This window comes from Hirundo rustica, chromosome 2 (assembly GCF_015227805.2).
Source record: "Hirundo rustica isolate bHirRus1 chromosome 2, bHirRus1.pri.v3, whole genome shotgun sequence".
NCBI lineage: Eukaryota > Metazoa > Chordata > Aves > Passeriformes > Hirundinidae > Hirundo > Hirundo rustica.
Window position 1 is genome coordinate 118186140 of NC_053451.1, and position 18409 is coordinate 118204548.

The following is an 18409-nucleotide window of genomic DNA, read 5'->3' on the forward strand; positions in this document are numbered from 1 at the left end:
TCCCTTCTCCAGACTCAGCAAACTCAAGCACAGTGTGGTGACAATAAAAATCTCCATCACCTCTAGATACAAAGTTCTGAACACAGAGGGGAGGTGACCGAACACAAGGGTTTAGGGCATTCCCAGCGGGCTCTGAGGTGAAAACGCTCAGCCTGAAGGATCACAGAGAGCCAGGGAGGTGGGAATGTTCCAAAGGGAGGGTGACAGAGCTGCAGGAGGTACTCACAGCCACGAAGTGCACGGTGCAGCCCGTGACCCTGACCCCGGCCTGCAGCACCAGCCTGTGCGCGTGCGCTCCCTTGAAGGACGGCAGCAGCGACGGGTGGATGTTGAGGATTTTCCCTGGGAAAGCAGAGCTGGGGTTATTGGCTGTTAGCACTGACCAGGCAGTTCAAAGGGCCATAACCAACACAGGAACAAAAGCATTTGTGAATAGGATTTTTCACAAGTTTTGGAAGACACCAGCAGCCAGCCCCAGGTGCTGCAGTGTCTGAAATACCAGAGAGTGCAGTTACAATTAATGGCTAAACGCATTTCTCCAGGGATTAATAATGACTAATTGGCTGATGTAGCTGTTTCTTCCCTCAGCACCTTGTCCTTTGATCACAAAATCATTTAGGTTGGAAAATCCCTCCCAGCCCAGGCAGTCCCAGCCGTGCCCCGTGCCCACCTTGTCCCCAGCCCAGAGCACTGAGTGCCACCTCCAGGTGCCACCTGCAGGGATGGGCACTGCAGAGCTCCCTGGGCAGCCCCTGCCAAGGCCTGAGCCCCCTTTCCATGGGGAAATTCCTGCTGCTGTCCGAGCTGAGCCTCCCCTGGCCCAGGCTGAGGCCGTTCCCTCTGCTCCTGTCCCTGTTCCCTGGGAGCACAGCCCGACCCCTCCGGCTGTCCCCTCCTGTCAGGGGCTTGTGCAGAGCCACAAGGTTCCCCCTGAGCCTCCTTTTCTCCAGGGTTTCTATGACCATTATTTTATTTATGTAATTCTTTCTGGTATTTCCATTCTACTCTTCTCTCTTCCTGGCAACATTTTCTAAGAAATCAAAGACTACCAGAGCTGTGCTTGCCCTTGGCTTCCTCCAGCCTCTGCACGAGTGCTCTGCCTTTCCCTCTCATCCTTTTCCTTGTGAGATGAGTCTCATTTCACAGAGCCCCAGGATGGGCTGGGTTGGGAGTGAACCTTGAAGATCACGGTGTTTAACCTGGTGCCCTCTCTCATTTTCCTGGGGCCGAGCTCTGAAGTGCCTTTGTGTCCGTTCCCAGCCCCCCCAGCAGCGCTCACCTTCCCATTTCTTGACGAAAGGACCCGAGAGGATGCGCATGAACCCGGCCAGGCAGATCAGCTCCACGGAGAACTCCTCCAGGACTTTGTCCACGGCGCTGTCGAACTCGGCGCGGCTCTGGAACCTCGTGTGCTCAATCACCTGGGGCAGCCCAAAGCACAGGGAGATGGATGTGGTGGGAATTGCGGCAGGAAGAGCAGCTCCTTAATGCAGAGCTGACAGACAGAGCGGAGCCTGGGCTCCTCCTCACACAGAGAATGGACATTGCCATGAACAAGTTTGGCTTGATGAGCCCACGGCTCTGGGTCCCAGCACTTGGACACCGTGGAACAGCCTACAAATGCAGGGCTTTGAGCCATCCTGAAGTCTCCCAAAGATTTCACCCATTTTGAAGCCTCTGGCAGTCGTAAGCAGTTGAATCTTGGCAAAAACTATACCAGAAAAGCTTGGAAAAAAAGGCAGATCACAAACTCCTAAACCAGCCCCTACTCCATAATCATGGAATCCCAGAATCCCAGACTGGTTTGGGCTGGGAGGGACCTCAGAGCCTACCCAGTGCCACCCCTGCCATGGCAGGGACACCTCCCACTGTCCCAGGCTGCTCCCAGCCCCAGTGTCCAACCTGGCCTTGGGCACTGCCAGGGATCCAGGGGCAGCCACAGCTGCTCTGGGCACCCTGTGCCAGGGCCTCAGCACCCTGCCAGGGAACAATTCCTGATTCCCAATCTCCCATCCAGCCCTGCCCTCTGGCACTGGGAGCCATTCCCTGTGTCCTGTCCCTCTGTCCCTTGTCCCCAGTCCCTCTGCAGCTCTCCTGGAGCCCCTTTAGGCCCTGCCAGAGGCTCTGGAGCTTTCCTTTCTCTCGGTGAGCACCCCCAGCTCTCCCAGCCTGAGTCATGTGGTTTCCATCCAGGATTTATCCGCTAATCCAAGCAGGAAGAAGGCAGCACTACCTCACTTAGAGCATCCAGTCTGAAGTAGAAGCACCTGTGAATGGCCAGCAGGAGGTGGTTTGGGAAAAGCCAGGGCTGCTCAGGTGGCAGGGACAGCAGGCACTGGGAACAGAGCCCAGCCCTGGGCTGAACCAGCCTCTGCCCTGTGCCTGTGGCACCTTTCCCTCCACAGCTGAACCCCCAGGACCATCAGCTCTTCCACACTGGTTTCTTCCTTCCCCCTGATAAAAACCTTGGGCTTGGAACTGGGTGGGCTTTAAGGTCCTTCCCCAGCCAAGCCAGTCTGTGCCTGTGGTTCTGTGTTCTTCACACCACAATTCCCTCGTGCCCTTTGTGTCCTCCCAAGGAGGAGCTGGAGCACCAGGAAAGATCCCAGCACAATTAAAGGAGCAAAGCTTTGGGCCCCAATTTCTCTGTGTCTGTATTGAGCACTGAAAAGTGACTCTAAAAGGTTTCTAAGTAACAACAGCACCATTTCAGATCTGCGATACAAAGGCAAGGCACACAAAATCCATGGAAGCTCAGGGAGCACCTGGAATGATTCCTGGAGTGCCTGAGGCAACATCCAGGGAGTCAGTGGAACATCCCACTGACTATTCCCCCCCTTTCTATTCCATTCAAATGAACCACCAGGTCAATTTGAAATAAAAATCAGATCTATTCCAAACTAAAATAGGTTGGTACTTCAGTGTCAATGCCCTACAGTCAAACAATTGACAAAGTTTAAGCTGTAACTGAAAGTTTTGCGCTGGTTAAATGTAACAACTGTCCCCAAAGCATCAGGAATGCTGGCAGAGAAGGAAAAAAGGAAGGACTTCGCTGTCAGGTACTTTGCCCCTGAGCACAAGTTCACAACAGACCAGAACAGAAAAGCCAAGGCTCCCTGTCAGCCCATGTGTTACCCCAAAAAACTCATTAGCACCTTCCTGCTGGAGTCCCAGCTAATGGTGGCTAATTACAAAAAGGAAATGCTCACCCTGGTAGGAATCCCAGCTCGCTCAGCTTTCCTCAGCCCCTCCACACCAGCTTTGTTGGAGATAACCAGAACTATCTGTGCATAGCTGGTGTCTTTCTTGGTGCTGTTGATGAGGGCTTCCAGGTTTGTGCCTGGGGGAGAGAAAACAACTCAGGGATACTGAGAATAAACACAGGGAACAGCTGGAAGAGGCTTTAAATAGGCAGCACTGTGGGGGAGACCAAACCAAACAGCTCTGATGAAACAGTAATCCTTCTTTAATTGATCTTGCTGGGAGCTGATTCAGACAGCTGAAGGCCTTTCCTGGCAGCTGCACTTGGAAACTGTAATTTATAGCACTGGATTGATGGCCTTAGTAATTGGGAATACTGGGAATAGTTGGAGTGCCTACATGGCAAGAAGAAATTCTGATCTATCACTGAAATGCTGCTGCTGTTCCTACAGGGCACCAGAGTGGGAGCCTGAATCTGGACACGTGCAGAGGTTCGGAGATAAACTGAACACAGGTGCAATTCACAGTTTGCAGCAGAGGTTAAAAAGAGGTTTGTGACCGACATCAAGCACAAAAACCTCTCCTGCCTGCCTGTCAGGGTGCCCACGGAGAACTGCAGGGATTTTAAACCCAAGCTGAAGTTCCCTTCTCCACAGCCTGGTTTCCAGCGCAGCAAAGAGCAGAACTCTCACCTGTTCCAGAGATGAGGACAGCGACCTTCACCTTGCCAGCCTGGATCTTGCCCTGGATGTGGCTGTGCACACACAGGGACCTGTTTGCTTGCAGGGCCCGATGGAGATTGAGGACTTTAACGTTGTCAGAGCCTGAGCAGGTACAAGGAAAAACCCCAAAACCAGCAAAACAAAGTGTCAGTAAAGGAAGAAACAGAGAGAGGAGAAAGCAGGAAGAGATGAACAAACTGAACTGTCAGTTCAATACCCCCAGAAATGTCAGGGAGGTGCCAGCGAAGAGGTTTTCACCTCATGAAGACTCACAACAAGGGAATTTCCCTCTGCTTTTTCTTTCTGATCATCTCCCCTCCCAAGGAAAATCCAAGTGCAGTGACCTTTTTGTAGGGACACCACTTTGCCGATGAGCCAGGCGGTCTCGTGCCCCTGGATGTCCTTGAGGACCTGCTGGGCCATCTCCTTCTGCACCACCAGCACCGCTCCAACCCCACAGTTGAAGGTCCGAGCCATCTCCTCCTCAGAGAGGTTCCCTTCCTTGTGGAGCCAGCAGAAGATTTCAGGGATCTTCCAGGTGAGAGCATCTGAAGAGAATTGAAAATGACAGCTCAAGAGTGGAAACTGCTACCAATGGACTACAGTTGTTGGGGTATTAAGAGGCAAACTCTGTCACAAAAATCCTCCACTGCCCCAATTCCAACCAGCTGAGGATGATTTACAGCAGCACAAAAATGCTTTTGGACAAAACACTGGAAAGGAATTCCAAGGATAGAAAATTTCTTTTTGGTCATGTTCTCTTTTAAAATGGTTCTATCCCACTTTCTACAGATTCATGGAATCACAGCAGGGTTTGGGTTGGGAGGGACCTTAAATCCCCCCCAGTCCCACCCCTGCCATGGCAGGGACACCTCCCAGTGTCCCAGGCTGCTCCCAGCCCTGGCCTTGGGCACTGCCAGGGATCCAGGGGCAGCCACAGCTGCTCTGGGCACCCTGTGCCAGGGCCTCAGCACCCTGCCAGGGAACAATTCCTGATTCCCAATCTCCCATCCAGCCCTGCCCTCTGGCACTGGGAGCCATTCCCTGTGTCCTGTCCCTCTGTCCCTTGTCCCCAGTCCCTCTGCAGCTCTCCTGGAGCCCCTTTAGGTGCTCTGAGCTCTCCCTGGAGCTTCTCCTCTCCAGTTGAACATTCCCAACTCTCCCAGCCTGGCTCCAGAGCAGAGGTGCATATACACATAAATATTTATCAGTGGACAAGTGGGAAATGATGTATGTGCAGCTCCTGAGTTCATAATTCACTAGTAATTCCTTATTTTACTGTACAACCCCGTGAGCTCCCACAACCTGTGCCAGCCATTTCCCTTTCCACGCCTCGCCTCCCCCAGCAGTGAAATCCCCTTCCAGCACACCTGAGGGGAGGGTGCAGAGGATGAACGAAGCCAAACAGGAGGAGCTGTCCCTGAGCTCACAACCACCTCTGAATGCTAACTGAAAACTTCACGAGTAGCATTTAATTAGCAATAATTATGTAGAGAACTGCAAATGGTGACAGCTGACTTGGGGTTGCCGGTAAGGTTTTTTTCCTTTTTGCAAGTGTCCTAAGAAATCCAATCCCAACCACCACCAGGGGAGGGAACTCAATGGGGAGCAGTCTTTCCACCACAAGGAGTTTTTTGACTGGCTCTCGTTTCAGGTACAAGGAAAAACTCAAACATTTCTGGACAGACAAATCCAGCTCCTACAGCACAAATCAGCTGCTGTGGCCCCATGTCCACAGGCTTCCACAGCAATCCACATTAGCACGAGGATTTTTCCACAGCTTTCCTCACCTAAAACGACACCACAGGACTCTGGGAGAACTCTGGGAATGTTTTCCAGCAGGCCCCCTCCAGTGATGTGGGCGTAGGCTTTGACGTGGCCCGAGCGCAGCACGGGCAGCAGAGTCTTGCTGTAGAGTTTGGTTGGGGTTAACAGGAGTTCTCCTGCCCAGGGGAGAGGGGGAAAAGCACAGAGAGGAACAGGAATCAATATAAAATCAGGGAGCTCTCAAAAGAGCAGTTTGGATTGCAATGAGCATCGTATTAAGGGAGAAACACAAACATCTACCTTTTTTTAAATTTACCCTCCCTCCCTTAATTTCTTCCCTGCGCACGTGACTCCCAGGAAAAGAGGAAGATGAAAATATGCTAGAGATGGAATGATTTTTTTTTGGGGGGTGCCTGAGAAAAGTTTCAAAGGGCCAGACAAAACAATTGTGCCAGGTGTTGGAAAACACGGGAGGAAGCAGTACCCAGCGTCTGATCCCCGGAGACGCCGACGCGGGAGGAGAAATCCAGGGAGGACTTCTCCACGATCTTCCTGACGAGGCTGAAGCCGTTGCTGTGGACCCCAGAAGATGCCACCCCAATGATCACATCCCCCTCAGCGATCCTGTCCAGCTGGGGCAGCATCTGCCCTCGCTCCACGGCGCCCACGGCGAAGCCGGCCAGGTCGTACTCCCCGGGCGGATACATCCCCGGCATCTCGGCCGTTTCTCCTCCTGGGGACCACAAACACAGCAAAGAGGTGTTGAAAAAGCCTTTCTTTAAACCATGGAAACCCAGAATGGTTTGGGTTGGGAGGGATTTTAAAGCTCATCTCATTCCATGGTCAGGGATACCCTCCACTGTCCCAGGCTGCTCCAAGCCCCAGTGTCCAGCCTGGCCTTGGGCACTGCCAGGGATCCAGGGGCAGCCACAGCTGCTCTGGGCAAATTCCTGCCCTTTGCTCTCCTCTTCCCACTTTTCACTCCCTGCCCTGTGCTCCAGCTTCAGCTTTGTTCAGTCCTGGGGTTTCAGCTGTATTTAATAAGGACTGGATCAAATGGAGGATGGAGAAACCAAGGGACAAAATGGGGAGAAGTGCTTGGCCATCCAACATTTAAATCCACGGTTAATTGTGCAAAACCAGGCAGGAGGTGAGCCCTCACCCCCTCACAATCAGCAGGGTATGAGGATGAGGTAAATTTGTTGAGCTGGAGGTTCAGCTCTTGCACAACGGCCTGTGGAGTTTGAAAGTCTTGAACTGGAAATAAAATTTTGACATTTTGGTGGTTTCATCAGAAGGTCTCACCCAGCACAGACCTTGCAGCAGCGTGAATGGGGTGATTATATTCGGTAAATGCAGAGAACACCTTAAAACAAACATAAAGCTGACCAACAGTTCATGCAGGAAAAAAAGTAAACCATGGCATAAAGAGCCTCTTGTTTAAAGCTTAAAAACAGCCCCAAAACGACACCCACTGAGAAAGGATTTGTGTTCCTAACTTCCCTAAAAAATTGGAAAAAAGGACAGAAACTTTTCCCAACATCCAACCTAAATCTGTACCTAAATCTAATCTAAGTTTAACCTAAGTTTTTCAAGTACCGTCTCCTTCCACTGTGATTCAGATTAAGTTCCCTGAAAGCAAAGAGACGAAACACTTTGCTTTTTTCACTCCTCCCAGATTCTTCCACAGAGCAGGAAACCAACTACGTTAAAACCAACCAGAAGATTTTTTCAGAGAAGCGTTCCTACCCAAAAGAGCACATCCAGCCTTCCTGCAAGCCTCAGCAATTCCTGCAATGACGCCCTGAGCCACATCCACGTCGAGCTTGCCACAGGCAAAATAGTCCAGGAAGAAGAGGGGCTCAGCCCCCTGGGCCAGGATGTCATTGACGCACATGGCCACCAGGTCCTGCCCGATGGTGTCGTGTTTCTGGCACTCCTGTGCAATCTGCAAGACACGGGGAGAGCCCTGGCACCAGCTCCGAGGCCCCTGGAACGTCAGCCAGGGTCTGGAAGGGACCAAAATCACGAGAAACGGACCAAAACCCCTCCAGGTGTTCTTGGAGGAGCAGCTTTGTTTATTATCGTCTCCTAATTCTCTTCAGGAATTATTCCCGTCTCTGCTGGCAAATCCAAAAGGCACTGAGAAGGAAGCTGTGCTGCAAAAGGGTTTCCTTGCAGCCCAAACACAACAGCAAACCTGGGATTAAATGCTTTTCCCCATCAAGTAATCCTTTTTGAGGGGGGAGATTCTGCCTTTCCTGATTGTATCCTTAATATTTAAAAGCCAGGCATCATACCAACTTCTGGCTATTTACAGGAATTTAATTCTTTCGCCTGAAGAAGAGCAATTTCGGTTGCCATCCCCTTTTTTAGGTATTTTTACGAGACAACTGCTATTTTCTGATCGAACATTTTCCCTCCTGCGCTGTTTTTCCTTCTTTGGCGTGGATTTGCAGCTTACCTTGAGCTTTGTGCCGACGCCGTCGGTTCCGGACACCAGGATGGGATCTCTGTAACCGGCTGCCTTGAGGTCAAAGAGCCCAGCAAAGCCTCCCAGCTCTGCATTGCAGCCTGCCAGCCAGGAAACAGGAGAAACAGCCCAGCTTTACTTCCAGGGCCTTCTCCAGCATCTCCACCACCAATTCTCTCCAAGGTTTGTCAACACAACTTTGCTTTGTCACCAGGAAGCTTTTCTCTGCCATTTCGAACCTCTTCACTGAGGAGATCCTAATCTGCTTAGGTTGGCTTTGTTTTTTTAATTCATCGTTAGACTAAGCTTAAAAATCCCCAGCTTGGTGACTGAGCAGCCAGTAATTCCTGTGACTGACAGATTTCCCCCTCGCACTGAGTGTTTCTCTGAAACACAGGAAGGGCTTGTGGTAAGATTGTTGTACTGGTGTGGGAAAATCTGTATTTTGTCCTCTGTGTATATCTGACATCATTAGAAGGTTCTCAGTTAATTTGAAATAGCAGGCCTGTTTCATAAATGAGTATTTTAAATCTGTCTGAAGAGTCACAAGGACTTGCTAGAGCAAGATGTGCCTGAACCCCAAAAACAAGGATGAATCAGCGCTGATTTAACCAAGCAAAAGATGTGTGTTCCACATCTATCTCAAGAATTCTACATCTCATAACCTTCCTAAGTGTTCATCCCCCCAAACGACAGAGTTCACTGGGCAAGAAAAAATAATTCATGCAATCAAACTCAGCACTGAATGGTGGGATTGCTCCTTGCATTTATCCTTATACAGTGCTACACTGTGCTCTCTAACACTCCTGGCACCCTGGAGATGGAGTTCACAGCCATTTGGGGATTAAAAACCGTGCATTTGGAATAAAATCACAGGCATTTGCTTACCACAGACTTTCTTGTGTCATCTAGAAACAGGCAGGACACAAAAATATGAGCTTTTTAATCAAGATCGACTGATAAACCTCATTGCCAGGAAGTGACCAAAGCAGGAGCAGGAGGTTCTTGTCTTACCTGACCTTGATGTGGCTGCAGCAAAGGGCTTGATCTTCTGCACCAGAGTGTTCCCTGCTTCAATGTCCACCCCACTGTTCTTGTAAGTCAGGCCTCTGGAAGAGTGGGGAAAAATGGGATGGCAGCTGATTACTGAACGTGTTTTCAAATAATATTTACTCCTTTACGTCCCTGAGTGGATTAACTGCGCAGAATCCCATCCTGCTCTCCGAGGAGGGGCTGCCAGGAGCAGGACGTGGATAACTCCAGAGTTCTGAAGATGATATCGGAGCATTGGGATCATACAGTCAAATCCCAAAATAAAACCAACAACCAAACCCCTGACAACAAAGTAAAACAGGCAGCATGGACCCGATTTTGCAAGGTTTGAATCCCTGGTGTGGACACAGAATCCCAGAAAAGCCCTCCCAGCTCATGGAGTCCCAGCTGAGACTGATCCCCACCTTGTCCCCAGCCCAGAGCTCTGAGTGCCACCTCCAGGCCTTGAGGTGTCAGTGGGGAAGCTCCAAACCAAAACCAAAGCAAACCAAAAAGCACAAAAGTGCACAGCTGGGTCAGAGCAGGGCTAAGCTCAAGTCACTGTTCCACCCACAAAGTCTCAGGTGAATCAGCGACCCCCAGGACACTTCCAGAGTTTTACAGCTGTAGCTTAAAGGCTCCTTCTCACTGGAGTGATCCCACCACAGAGGCAGCCACGCCTCTTTCTTACTTCAATGGGCTTTCTATTAAAGAATGTATTTTATATTTCCTTTGAAAGAGCCAGGTTCCTGAGGTGGGGCTCAGGAATCTAGCAGGAGATGTCTGAGAGCTCTGGGGGGGTTTAGGTAAGATCAACACGCTGGTACAAGCTGGTGTCACCTGTGTGTCCCCACAGCTCCCCGGGGACACGAAGCACCAGCTCACATCGACAGAGGGACCTTTCCATTTTGGAGAGAGGGACTTTAATGACTTTTCACTCCAGCAAACACAGCTCGTGCCAGTTGAGCAGTTGTTATTCCCAGGCTGCTAATGGCACGAACCAGGCGCATCCCTATTTTAGATCCATCCCTGTTTTCTCTCTCCTATTGATGGGATTCAGCCTGGAGTTTAAATTCTTGATTAACAAGGACAGATACAACAAAACAACTGAAACTCAATTAAAATTGATTCAGCTGCATAAAAAATTCAGTTAATCCACAAAAACCATTTCGGGAACCAGGTGAAGAATTCAGCAAACACTGAAAAAGTCAAGAGACAGACACAAATGCCTACAGCTGCACTAAATGCAGTAAAGATTTTTGTACTCTGCCTATTAAATCTTATTTTAAGATGGAGGGGGTTTTTTTAGGATCAAAGGTATTTCTGTTGTGAAGATCATTGCTGGAATATCTGGAATTGATAAGACTTCGGATGCCAGAAGAACTGGCCCAGGAGCAGCGCTACCAGGAAAATCCAAAGGTGTCTGCACTCACAGCATATCCCTGTCCAAAAACTGGCAAGAAGACAAGAATTGCCACAGGCAGCTGTTCAGGCTGTGAATAAGGCTCAAGGAAATATTGGCCTGCAACAACCAGAGATCAAAGTCAGCCCCTTTCAGTCTGAGGATGATAAATGTCCACCAGATTTTCACCATGTTTTTAAGAGCATTTCAAATTTGTTAATTTTTTTTTTTTTCCCTATCTGCTTTCATCCTTTAAATAAATCTTTCATTCTTTACATTTTCTGGAGTATTTTTTACTAAGCGTCCTGGCTATTTTCCTGAGGTGAAATGCCTCAGGACTGAATGCTGCCAGGCTGCCAGGAGGAGGTGAATCCTAACTTGCAGAGCCATTCCCCTTCCTCCACAGAGTCCAAAGGGACGGGGCTCGGAGCACCCTGGGACAGTGGAAGGTGTCCCCGCCCTTGGCAGGAACAGGAGGAGCTTGAAGGTCCTTTCCAACCCATCCTGGGGATCCTGGGACTGAAGCACCCCCACTGTTGTGCCCTTTCAGGAGCAGAACTTGGAGCAGCCTCCAGGGCTGCAAAGAGCCCCCAGGAGCCTCCCTGTGCAGCCAGGGATCCTCCCAGGCAGGAACCCTGCTGGCTGTGGCCCAGGAGCTGGGGGTGGCAAAGTGCCTCCTCTTTCCTCACTGACCTCGGGGTTTTTCTCCCAAATCCACCTTTTCACATCAATTCATCAACAGGTGCAGAGCACTTGAGAGAGAAAGAAGACTAAATACCAACGCCCTTGTTCTTTACGGAAGTTTATTGATGATAATTTTACAAAATACTGATCAGGATACGCTGCCAGCAGCAACAGAGCTGTCACTGATGTGCTTGCCAGCCTACAAAATCACCCCTTGGGAAAAGGTATGTGAGGAGCTCATGGGAGCAGAGCAGTTTCTGATTAGGTAAAAATGAGTTTAAAAACTGCAAGAAGCTTTCAGGAACATTAAAGAGACAACAGGACTCCCTGCTATAAAAAAAACACCAAAACAACCCACACCCATATGATCTCCAGAGTCTTACAGTAAATACTGTGCTAATTAAAGGAATGAGAATGGAAAGAAGGGAAGCATCCTACGCTGCTGTTAGGCAGCTATCCCAGAAAAATGTAAATCCCAGCAAGGTAGGGGGTTCAAGGTAATTTTAACCACTTCTAAAAGCTAAAAAGAACCACTAAACCAGCTTGAACTTTGTTCATATATAAAATCACAGACTCTCCTGAGCTGGGAGGGATCCACAGGGATCATCCAGTCCCACCCCTGTCCCTGCACAGACCCCCCCAAAAATCCCACCCTGGGCATCCCTGGGAGCGCTGTCCAAACTCTCCTGGAGCTCTGGCAGGTTGGAGCTGTGACCACATTTCATGATATTAAATATCAGACTTCTGCCCAAGACAAACCCGGAGCAAAAGCTGCCATCTAAAATCCAAGAAGCAGAAGCTGACCTTCGCTAAACCAGGCCTGCCAACTGCAGCAACACAGATCATTCCTGTGTGCTTCTCACTGTAGTTTAAGCCAGATTATTCAGGAGAGTAAGAACACGGATCAAGCATTCAAAATATTCCTCCTTTGGCTGATCTTGCTGAGGCTGAGCACAAGGATGGGGTTAAAACCTACCAAGAGTTACACAGAACATCAACACCGGTTATTAATATCAACCAGGGACGTGCTTAGATCCTTTCCACACCACTCATTCCCGCTTCAGGGATCAGGAATATCTACCTGGATTGCCTGAGGAAGGCTATGGCCCGGTAGCCAATGTCCCTCCTGTAGATGGCCCCCTGGAAGTGGATGGCAGCCACGCCCAGGTTGGCCTCCCGCAGCGCGGCGGGCAGGTCCTCCTTGATGGCCGTGACCGTGAGCACTCTGCCCCCGCTGGTCACCACCCTGCCGTCCTTCAGGGCTGTGCCTGCGTGGAACACCTCCAGCCCCAGCTGCCTGGCCTTAGCAAGCCCTGTGGGTATGGTGGGAAAGATCAGCTGTCGGTTAGCATGTTCTCAGGGAAAGGGATTTTGAGAGCTTCGTGTCCGAAAACCAGAGAGTCAGGGTGATCCTGCTGGGGAATGGGAATAAATCTGTCAAAAATGCCTCTGGAGGGGAGACAAGTCTGCCTGTGTGCTCAGGGACGTGGGAGAGGCATTTAGCTGGCACACAACGTCTGATTCCAGCTGGGTTTTTATGCCCAGAGCACAAAACATCAGCATCGGTGTGACCCAAGAACCCTGATCAGAACCCCCTGACTGCAGCAGGTATTAGATATCAATGTGCCAGTATCACATAACAGCAGTGTGGAGAACTGAAAACACACCAGAATAAACTGAGGAGTGTGAAAATTCAGCTGCTCCTGCTGACCCAGAACCAGGGTTTCTGTGATTCTCAGTCCCAGTGATTCATGTAGCAGGAGAGAACGGGGAGAGGCCAGGGGGGGAATGAGCCTCCTGCAGCTTCTCCTGCTCCGTTTACCTGTTATTTCCAAGCCCTTGGGATATGGCCCTGGGTAGCCTTGACTAGCCATGACCACAGTCACAGCTGCACTGTCCTCCTTCCAGACTGGCATGGAGCTGGCCAACCTCCTGTTGATGACTGCCTGCATAACCTCGTACAGGTCGCTCCTCAGCAGGGGCAGAATCACCTGCAGGAACACACAGCAGCAAATCACCAATCCTGCACTGTCTTCCCTGGCCTTGAAAAGACACCAGTGCAGCTGTAAAACCAGCATTAAACATGTCCACATATTGTGCTTGCACACATCGTAGGCACAGTGTGGAATCTGAGAAAATACTCGTCCTTGAAGGGAATTTCTGTGGGTTAAGAGAATTGTTACATACGGACAGGAAAGGGTGAGGACAAAGAACATAATTTGTTCTGGAGAAGAGAAATTGAGAGTTTTGTTCCACTTGTCAACAGGGAGCAAGGAAAAATCCAGAGTCCTTTCCAGAAAAGACAGGGAAGTGCTGAGCTCTTCTCAAGCTGACCCTTGCAAAGCCCAGATTTGAGTCCAGCCTACTGCAATCCTCTCTGGAACGGAACAATTTCCTAACAGACCTTCTACCTTGAACACACAACCCAAATGTTTTAAATCTCGGTGCAATTAGCTGATTTTTCACCCCAAATCTGATTGACAACAGTGGTAGATGGTCACAGATTTTACTTCTGCCTCAATGCCAAATTGTACAAAATAACTCACCTGACACTCCGGGTCACCAAACCTGCAGTTAAATTCCAGAACTTTAGGCCCATCTTTGGTGAGCATTAATCCAGCATAAAGCACACCTAGAACAAAAAAAATGATACAAAAAGATCTCTCAGGAACTCACTTATTTTGAAGCTGTTGAGCACTGGGTTTAAAAGGCTGCCACCTGTGCTCAGTGAATTTGAGAAACGGTAAAAAGAAATCAGGCAGAAATAGTTGTCACGGTTTTACAGCTTATTTTTGAACATTTTCCTTTCTGTTCCTCCTCTCTTGAGGAATTTTGCCCTGTTGATGCAATGACCTCTGTCGATTTCCATGGACTCTGAAATAAAAGGTTGTTCTCCTCATAATTAAAAATCCCAAGGTTTTGTACGTACCCAGATAGGGGACACCTTCTTTCCTCATGCCATCAACAGTCTTCTGAAGAACAGTCTCTCTTATCTTCTGCAGCATGTCTTTAGAAATCTAATAAAAAAGGATTAGAAACCAGAGTTTGTAAAAAGGGAGGGCTTGGCTTTGTGTTTTTAAGAGCCAAGCAGAATTCTTGGATGGTCTCTTGCTCACTCCAAAGGAAAGCTAAGACTGTTTTTCTTTCTATTTCTGCCAGCAGAAGTTCCCTATCAAACAGACCCCAAACCACCTTAAGCCACAGCCAAAATTCACCATCAGCTTTGTTTGGCACGAGATAAAACCGTGGGTTTAAGCCCTTGCTTCTAATGAGCAGCATTCCCTAACACTTCAATCCCAATCAAATAGAAGGTTGCAGGAGTAACCCTTCCCCCTTCCTAATTCCGAGTAATTCAGTGGGGATATCCTCCCCTTTAGTGGAGCTGGGGACTTCACTTGGCCATGTGTGCTTCAGGCAGCTCTTTCCACCCAGCAGAGCCCACTGCCTCCTGCTCCTCGTGCCGGAATGAAACGTTCCCACAGGCCTTCAGTGACAGCTGGAGCGAAACATCCCCTCTTCAGTCCCTTCTCCCTTCCCTATCAGTGCATTTTCCCCTGCCTTATCAATCCTTTCTCACCTGAGGAGCTGGGGAGTAAGCTCCCATCCCTCCTGTGTTGGGGCCTTCATCTCCATCCCTCAGCCTCTTGTGGTCCTGGGCCGGGGGCATGGGAGCAATGGTGACACCATCACTGAAACACAGGCACTGAAACAAGGACGAGAGGTAAAATTCCCGGGGATGTTGAAAATGGAAGTGCAATTGGTGCAAAGAGAGTGGATTTGCAGCGTGACAAAGGGATGTTTAAGAGGATAAAGCTCTGCCCCCCCCCCCCGATAAAATAAATGATGGGGCTCAAAGTAGGAAGCGGGGACTCGTTTTGTCTGACCTTCCTTTAGAAATTAGTAAAACCTAGAAAAATGATACCATCGGCAGTTACACTGAAAAGAACCACTCAAAAGGTTTTAAAAAACATAATTTAAATACTGCATGATGGAAATGACTTCTTCCTTTCCCCTCCCAGCCCCTGCCCCGGAAGGAAGGCATTACATTCCTTTCAAGACTTCCTTTTCCTTGCTGATAAAGCTATTTGCTTGTGAAATATTCATAAATTATTTGTACAGCAGTTGTTTTTATCCTCAGCATCTCCAGAATAACAAGCCTGCGGCATCTTCTGGAAGTGGATGATGTTGTGCACTCCGACTGGGTAATGTTCCCTGTCTGGACTAATGGGAGCAGTACTCAAAACCATTTTACAATGCTAATTATGAAACCAGCAAGGATCCAAAGTAAGCCTGTCTCGAACCAATACAATTTGATTTATCAGCAGGGCATGGTTTTAATTTAACTGATAAAATCCTCCACTCTGTAGGTGAAGGCACTTAGTGAATCCCAAACCATTTAGAACAGGCAGAACCAGTGCTACAGTGAGATGCACTTACAGAAATTTCTTCTCCTTCAAGAAGCTCTTCAACAACAACAGTTTCCCCAGCTGTGCCAAAACTCTTATCCTACAGTGAAACAAAATCTCTTCAGTTCTCTTTCTACTACTGAAAACACAACAAGAAATACCTATTTTTAATACAGCCAAAAATGCAGCACAGGTTTGAGATGATGAATCCACTCTCCCCCCAAGGATGTCAGCAGTGGTGAAATCCCTAGTTCTCTTTTCTGTTTATTCTTACATAATTGCAGGGTTTATTACTGAATGTTTTCCAGTGGCAGAGGATATTTGTGATTACTGAGCAATTCCTCATGCTCTGTGCTCTGAAATTCACCCCAACAGCAGTGACAGCCAGGTCTCCAGTCTGCACTCTCACTGCATTAAAAAAAAAAAGTGCAATTTCATACCACACATGGGAAGGGAGCAAGATTCTGATATCCCAGTCCAACGTTTGAACACTGACTGCATATTCTGGGTAGTTAAGAAATTAAGAACAACCAGCCCACACTGCCAAGGGGATTTTGGGGGGTGTCTAGAAACTTGCAGGTGTTTTGTACAAACATTGGGCCCTGATCAGACAGGAATTGTCCAGTGACCACAGATGATCCAAAATGTGACTGCAGCACCCATGCTCTGACTCTTGAAGCACACGTGTGTCAGATAACGTCTCCCATGGAGCAGCAGAGCTCCATGGAATTTTAGGATGCTGTGCTGCTGACACCAGCTGAGGGCCTGACCTGGGAGCCTCAGCTCTGTGCTCTTCACTGGGCAGATAAAATTGCTTCATTTGGCCTCACTTCAAGCCATTTGATGTTCCAAATACATTTGTGGAATATCCTTCCTCAATGTGAACTTCATTTGAAAGCAGAATCTAACTACTAAATTGAGGTGCTGTGCTTGGTCCTAATGGTGCTTGTAAAGATCCACCTCAATCCCTGAGTTCCCGTTCCTGCACTGTGGGATCTACATAAATAAGTGAAATAAGAGTGGGTTTTCATGGAGAATGGTTTTATTTCAGCCTACAGGGACTGCACCTCAAGCAATAAATACAAGAGTTTCACAGCTGGCCAAATGAAAGGGTAGAAGGTTTGATGTTTACAGCCAAGTTCCTGTTAGATGAAATAAGGACTATCTGGGATGCTCTGAGGTGGTGAGGAGCTGGTTTTGTGTGAGACATTCCTCCTCACCTGCATGATTTCAGTGACAGCTTTGCAGGCCTCTTCCTTGGTGGAAGCCACGATGACTCCTTTGCCAGCTGCCAGGCCGCTGGCTTTGACAACCAACGCAGGGAAGGTGGCACTGCCAAGGCACAGGACAGACATTCAACACAAACAGCCCTTGCAAGGACATTATGAACGTTTCAAGAGTTGAAAGATCAAAGTACTCCTCAGTTTTCATGGCAACCTTATTGAATAACACACAAATCACACCAGGCTCCTCTCGTCATGCTCTGCCTGAGAAAAGTTCCTGCTTCTTTTCCCCACCAGGGAATTTCCTGACTGTTCATTACTGCTTTCCATTTGGGAATTCACTCTTGTACCATCTGGGGACACCTGGGTTGTCCTGTCATGAGCAGATCATCAGTTGCTGAGTAACTCTCCGGAGTGTTTTGTCATAGAGAAAAGGGATAAGAAGCCAGGACAGATGGCTCCGGGCTGCTCCCTGCCTTTCCCCAGCAGGCAGGCTGACAGAAAAATAACAGCTTGTCCTACATTCTCCTGTGAAGTGAACACTGAACTTTCATTTCATTTTAGAGCAGGAGGAACCATTTTTCCCAGACTTGCTGCAGTTTGAGGGAGTCGTGGTAGGTGATCCTCTGAAACCTTTGTAGATGTTCTGTCCCAAAGGTATCCCCACGTGAGCAATCACTGGGTTGGTTTGGCTATCCAGCACACTGGCAGTGAGAATGTGTCTGAAATGCCAAGGACTGTACCTGTTGATGAAGGCACAGGCTGCTTTGGGATCAGTGAAGGATTTCCATCGGGCAGTGGGGATCTCGTGACGATCCAGAAAGGCTTTGCTAAAGCTCTTACTGGACTCCAGCTGAGCTGCCTTCGCTGTGGGGCCAAAACACCTGATGCCAGCTGCTGTCAAGTCATCCACAATTCCTAAACACAAAGCACGGTATAAATCTCCAGGTGATTTACGGCACTCAGGCCAGCCAAGTCCAGGGCTGCACCGATTCCTTGGAGCAAGAATGCCAGGAATAAGAAATCATCTGTGTCTGCAGTGCCTGCTTTCCTCACTGGAACCAGGAGCAGGTAACTCTGCACCACTGCAGGATGTGCTGGGTTTGGGAAGGGACCACAATCCCTCTTTGGTTTATGATACTTTTGAGCTAAAAGGTCAACATGAGTCTTTCATGAAGATGCCAAAAGGTTTAAGCAGAAAATCTCCCAGCATCATTATTTTTTTTATGTTTATAATATGTTTTAATAATGTTTTTTATAATTTAATTTTTTTTTTTTACCAAGATAATAATTAACAAATTATAATTATTTCAACCCATGAAATAATAGGAAAACCAAAACTGGCTTTCTTGCTCACACACTACCCTTCAGAAATTCCTTTTCACTTTGGCACAACCCTGGATTTCAGGGAAGCTGCTCCAGAGGATCTGTTTCCATTCCGACTGGAGATGCTGCTGAGTGATGCACAGATGAGGACTAAAATTTACTTTTCTTCCTAA

The 18409-nt window shown here is 48.7% G+C and overlaps 1 protein-coding gene across 8 annotated transcripts in view; it reads right to left on the minus strand.

Moving 5' to 3' along the window:
* The window catches only part of GART (phosphoribosylglycinamide formyltransferase, phosphoribosylglycinamide synthetase, phosphoribosylaminoimidazole synthetase), a 35052-nt gene that overhangs the window by 2590 nt on the left and 14053 nt on the right, over positions 1-18409 (minus strand). For 7 of the 8 annotated variants that reach the window (XM_040054831.2, XM_040054827.2, XM_040054828.2 and 4 more), the window contains 18 exons: positions 17654-17828; positions 16908-17019; positions 15719-15787; positions 14859-14984; positions 14211-14298; positions 13828-13913; positions 13104-13272; positions 12363-12594; positions 9178-9272; positions 8155-8264; positions 7440-7638; positions 6175-6423; positions 5714-5866; positions 4268-4471; positions 3894-4025; positions 3210-3340; positions 1280-1421; positions 227-342 (listed from right to left, as the gene is read on the minus strand). In XM_040054831.2, the coding sequence (XP_039910765.1) occupies positions 227-342; positions 1280-1421; positions 3210-3340; positions 3894-4025; positions 4268-4471; positions 5714-5866; positions 6175-6423; positions 7440-7638; positions 8155-8264; positions 9178-9272; positions 12363-12594; positions 13104-13272; positions 13828-13913; positions 14211-14298; positions 14859-14984; positions 15719-15787; positions 16908-17019; positions 17654-17828 (2588 nt within the window). Of the gene's footprint in view, positions 1-226; positions 343-1279; positions 1422-3209; positions 3341-3893; positions 4026-4267; positions 4472-5713; positions 5867-6174; positions 6424-7439; positions 7639-8154; positions 8265-9177; positions 9273-11424; positions 12595-13103; positions 13273-13827; positions 13914-14210; positions 14299-14858; positions 14985-15718; positions 15788-16907; positions 17020-17653; positions 17829-18409 lie in introns of those variants that run through there. The other variant, XM_058419253.1, reaches the window with a different exon arrangement.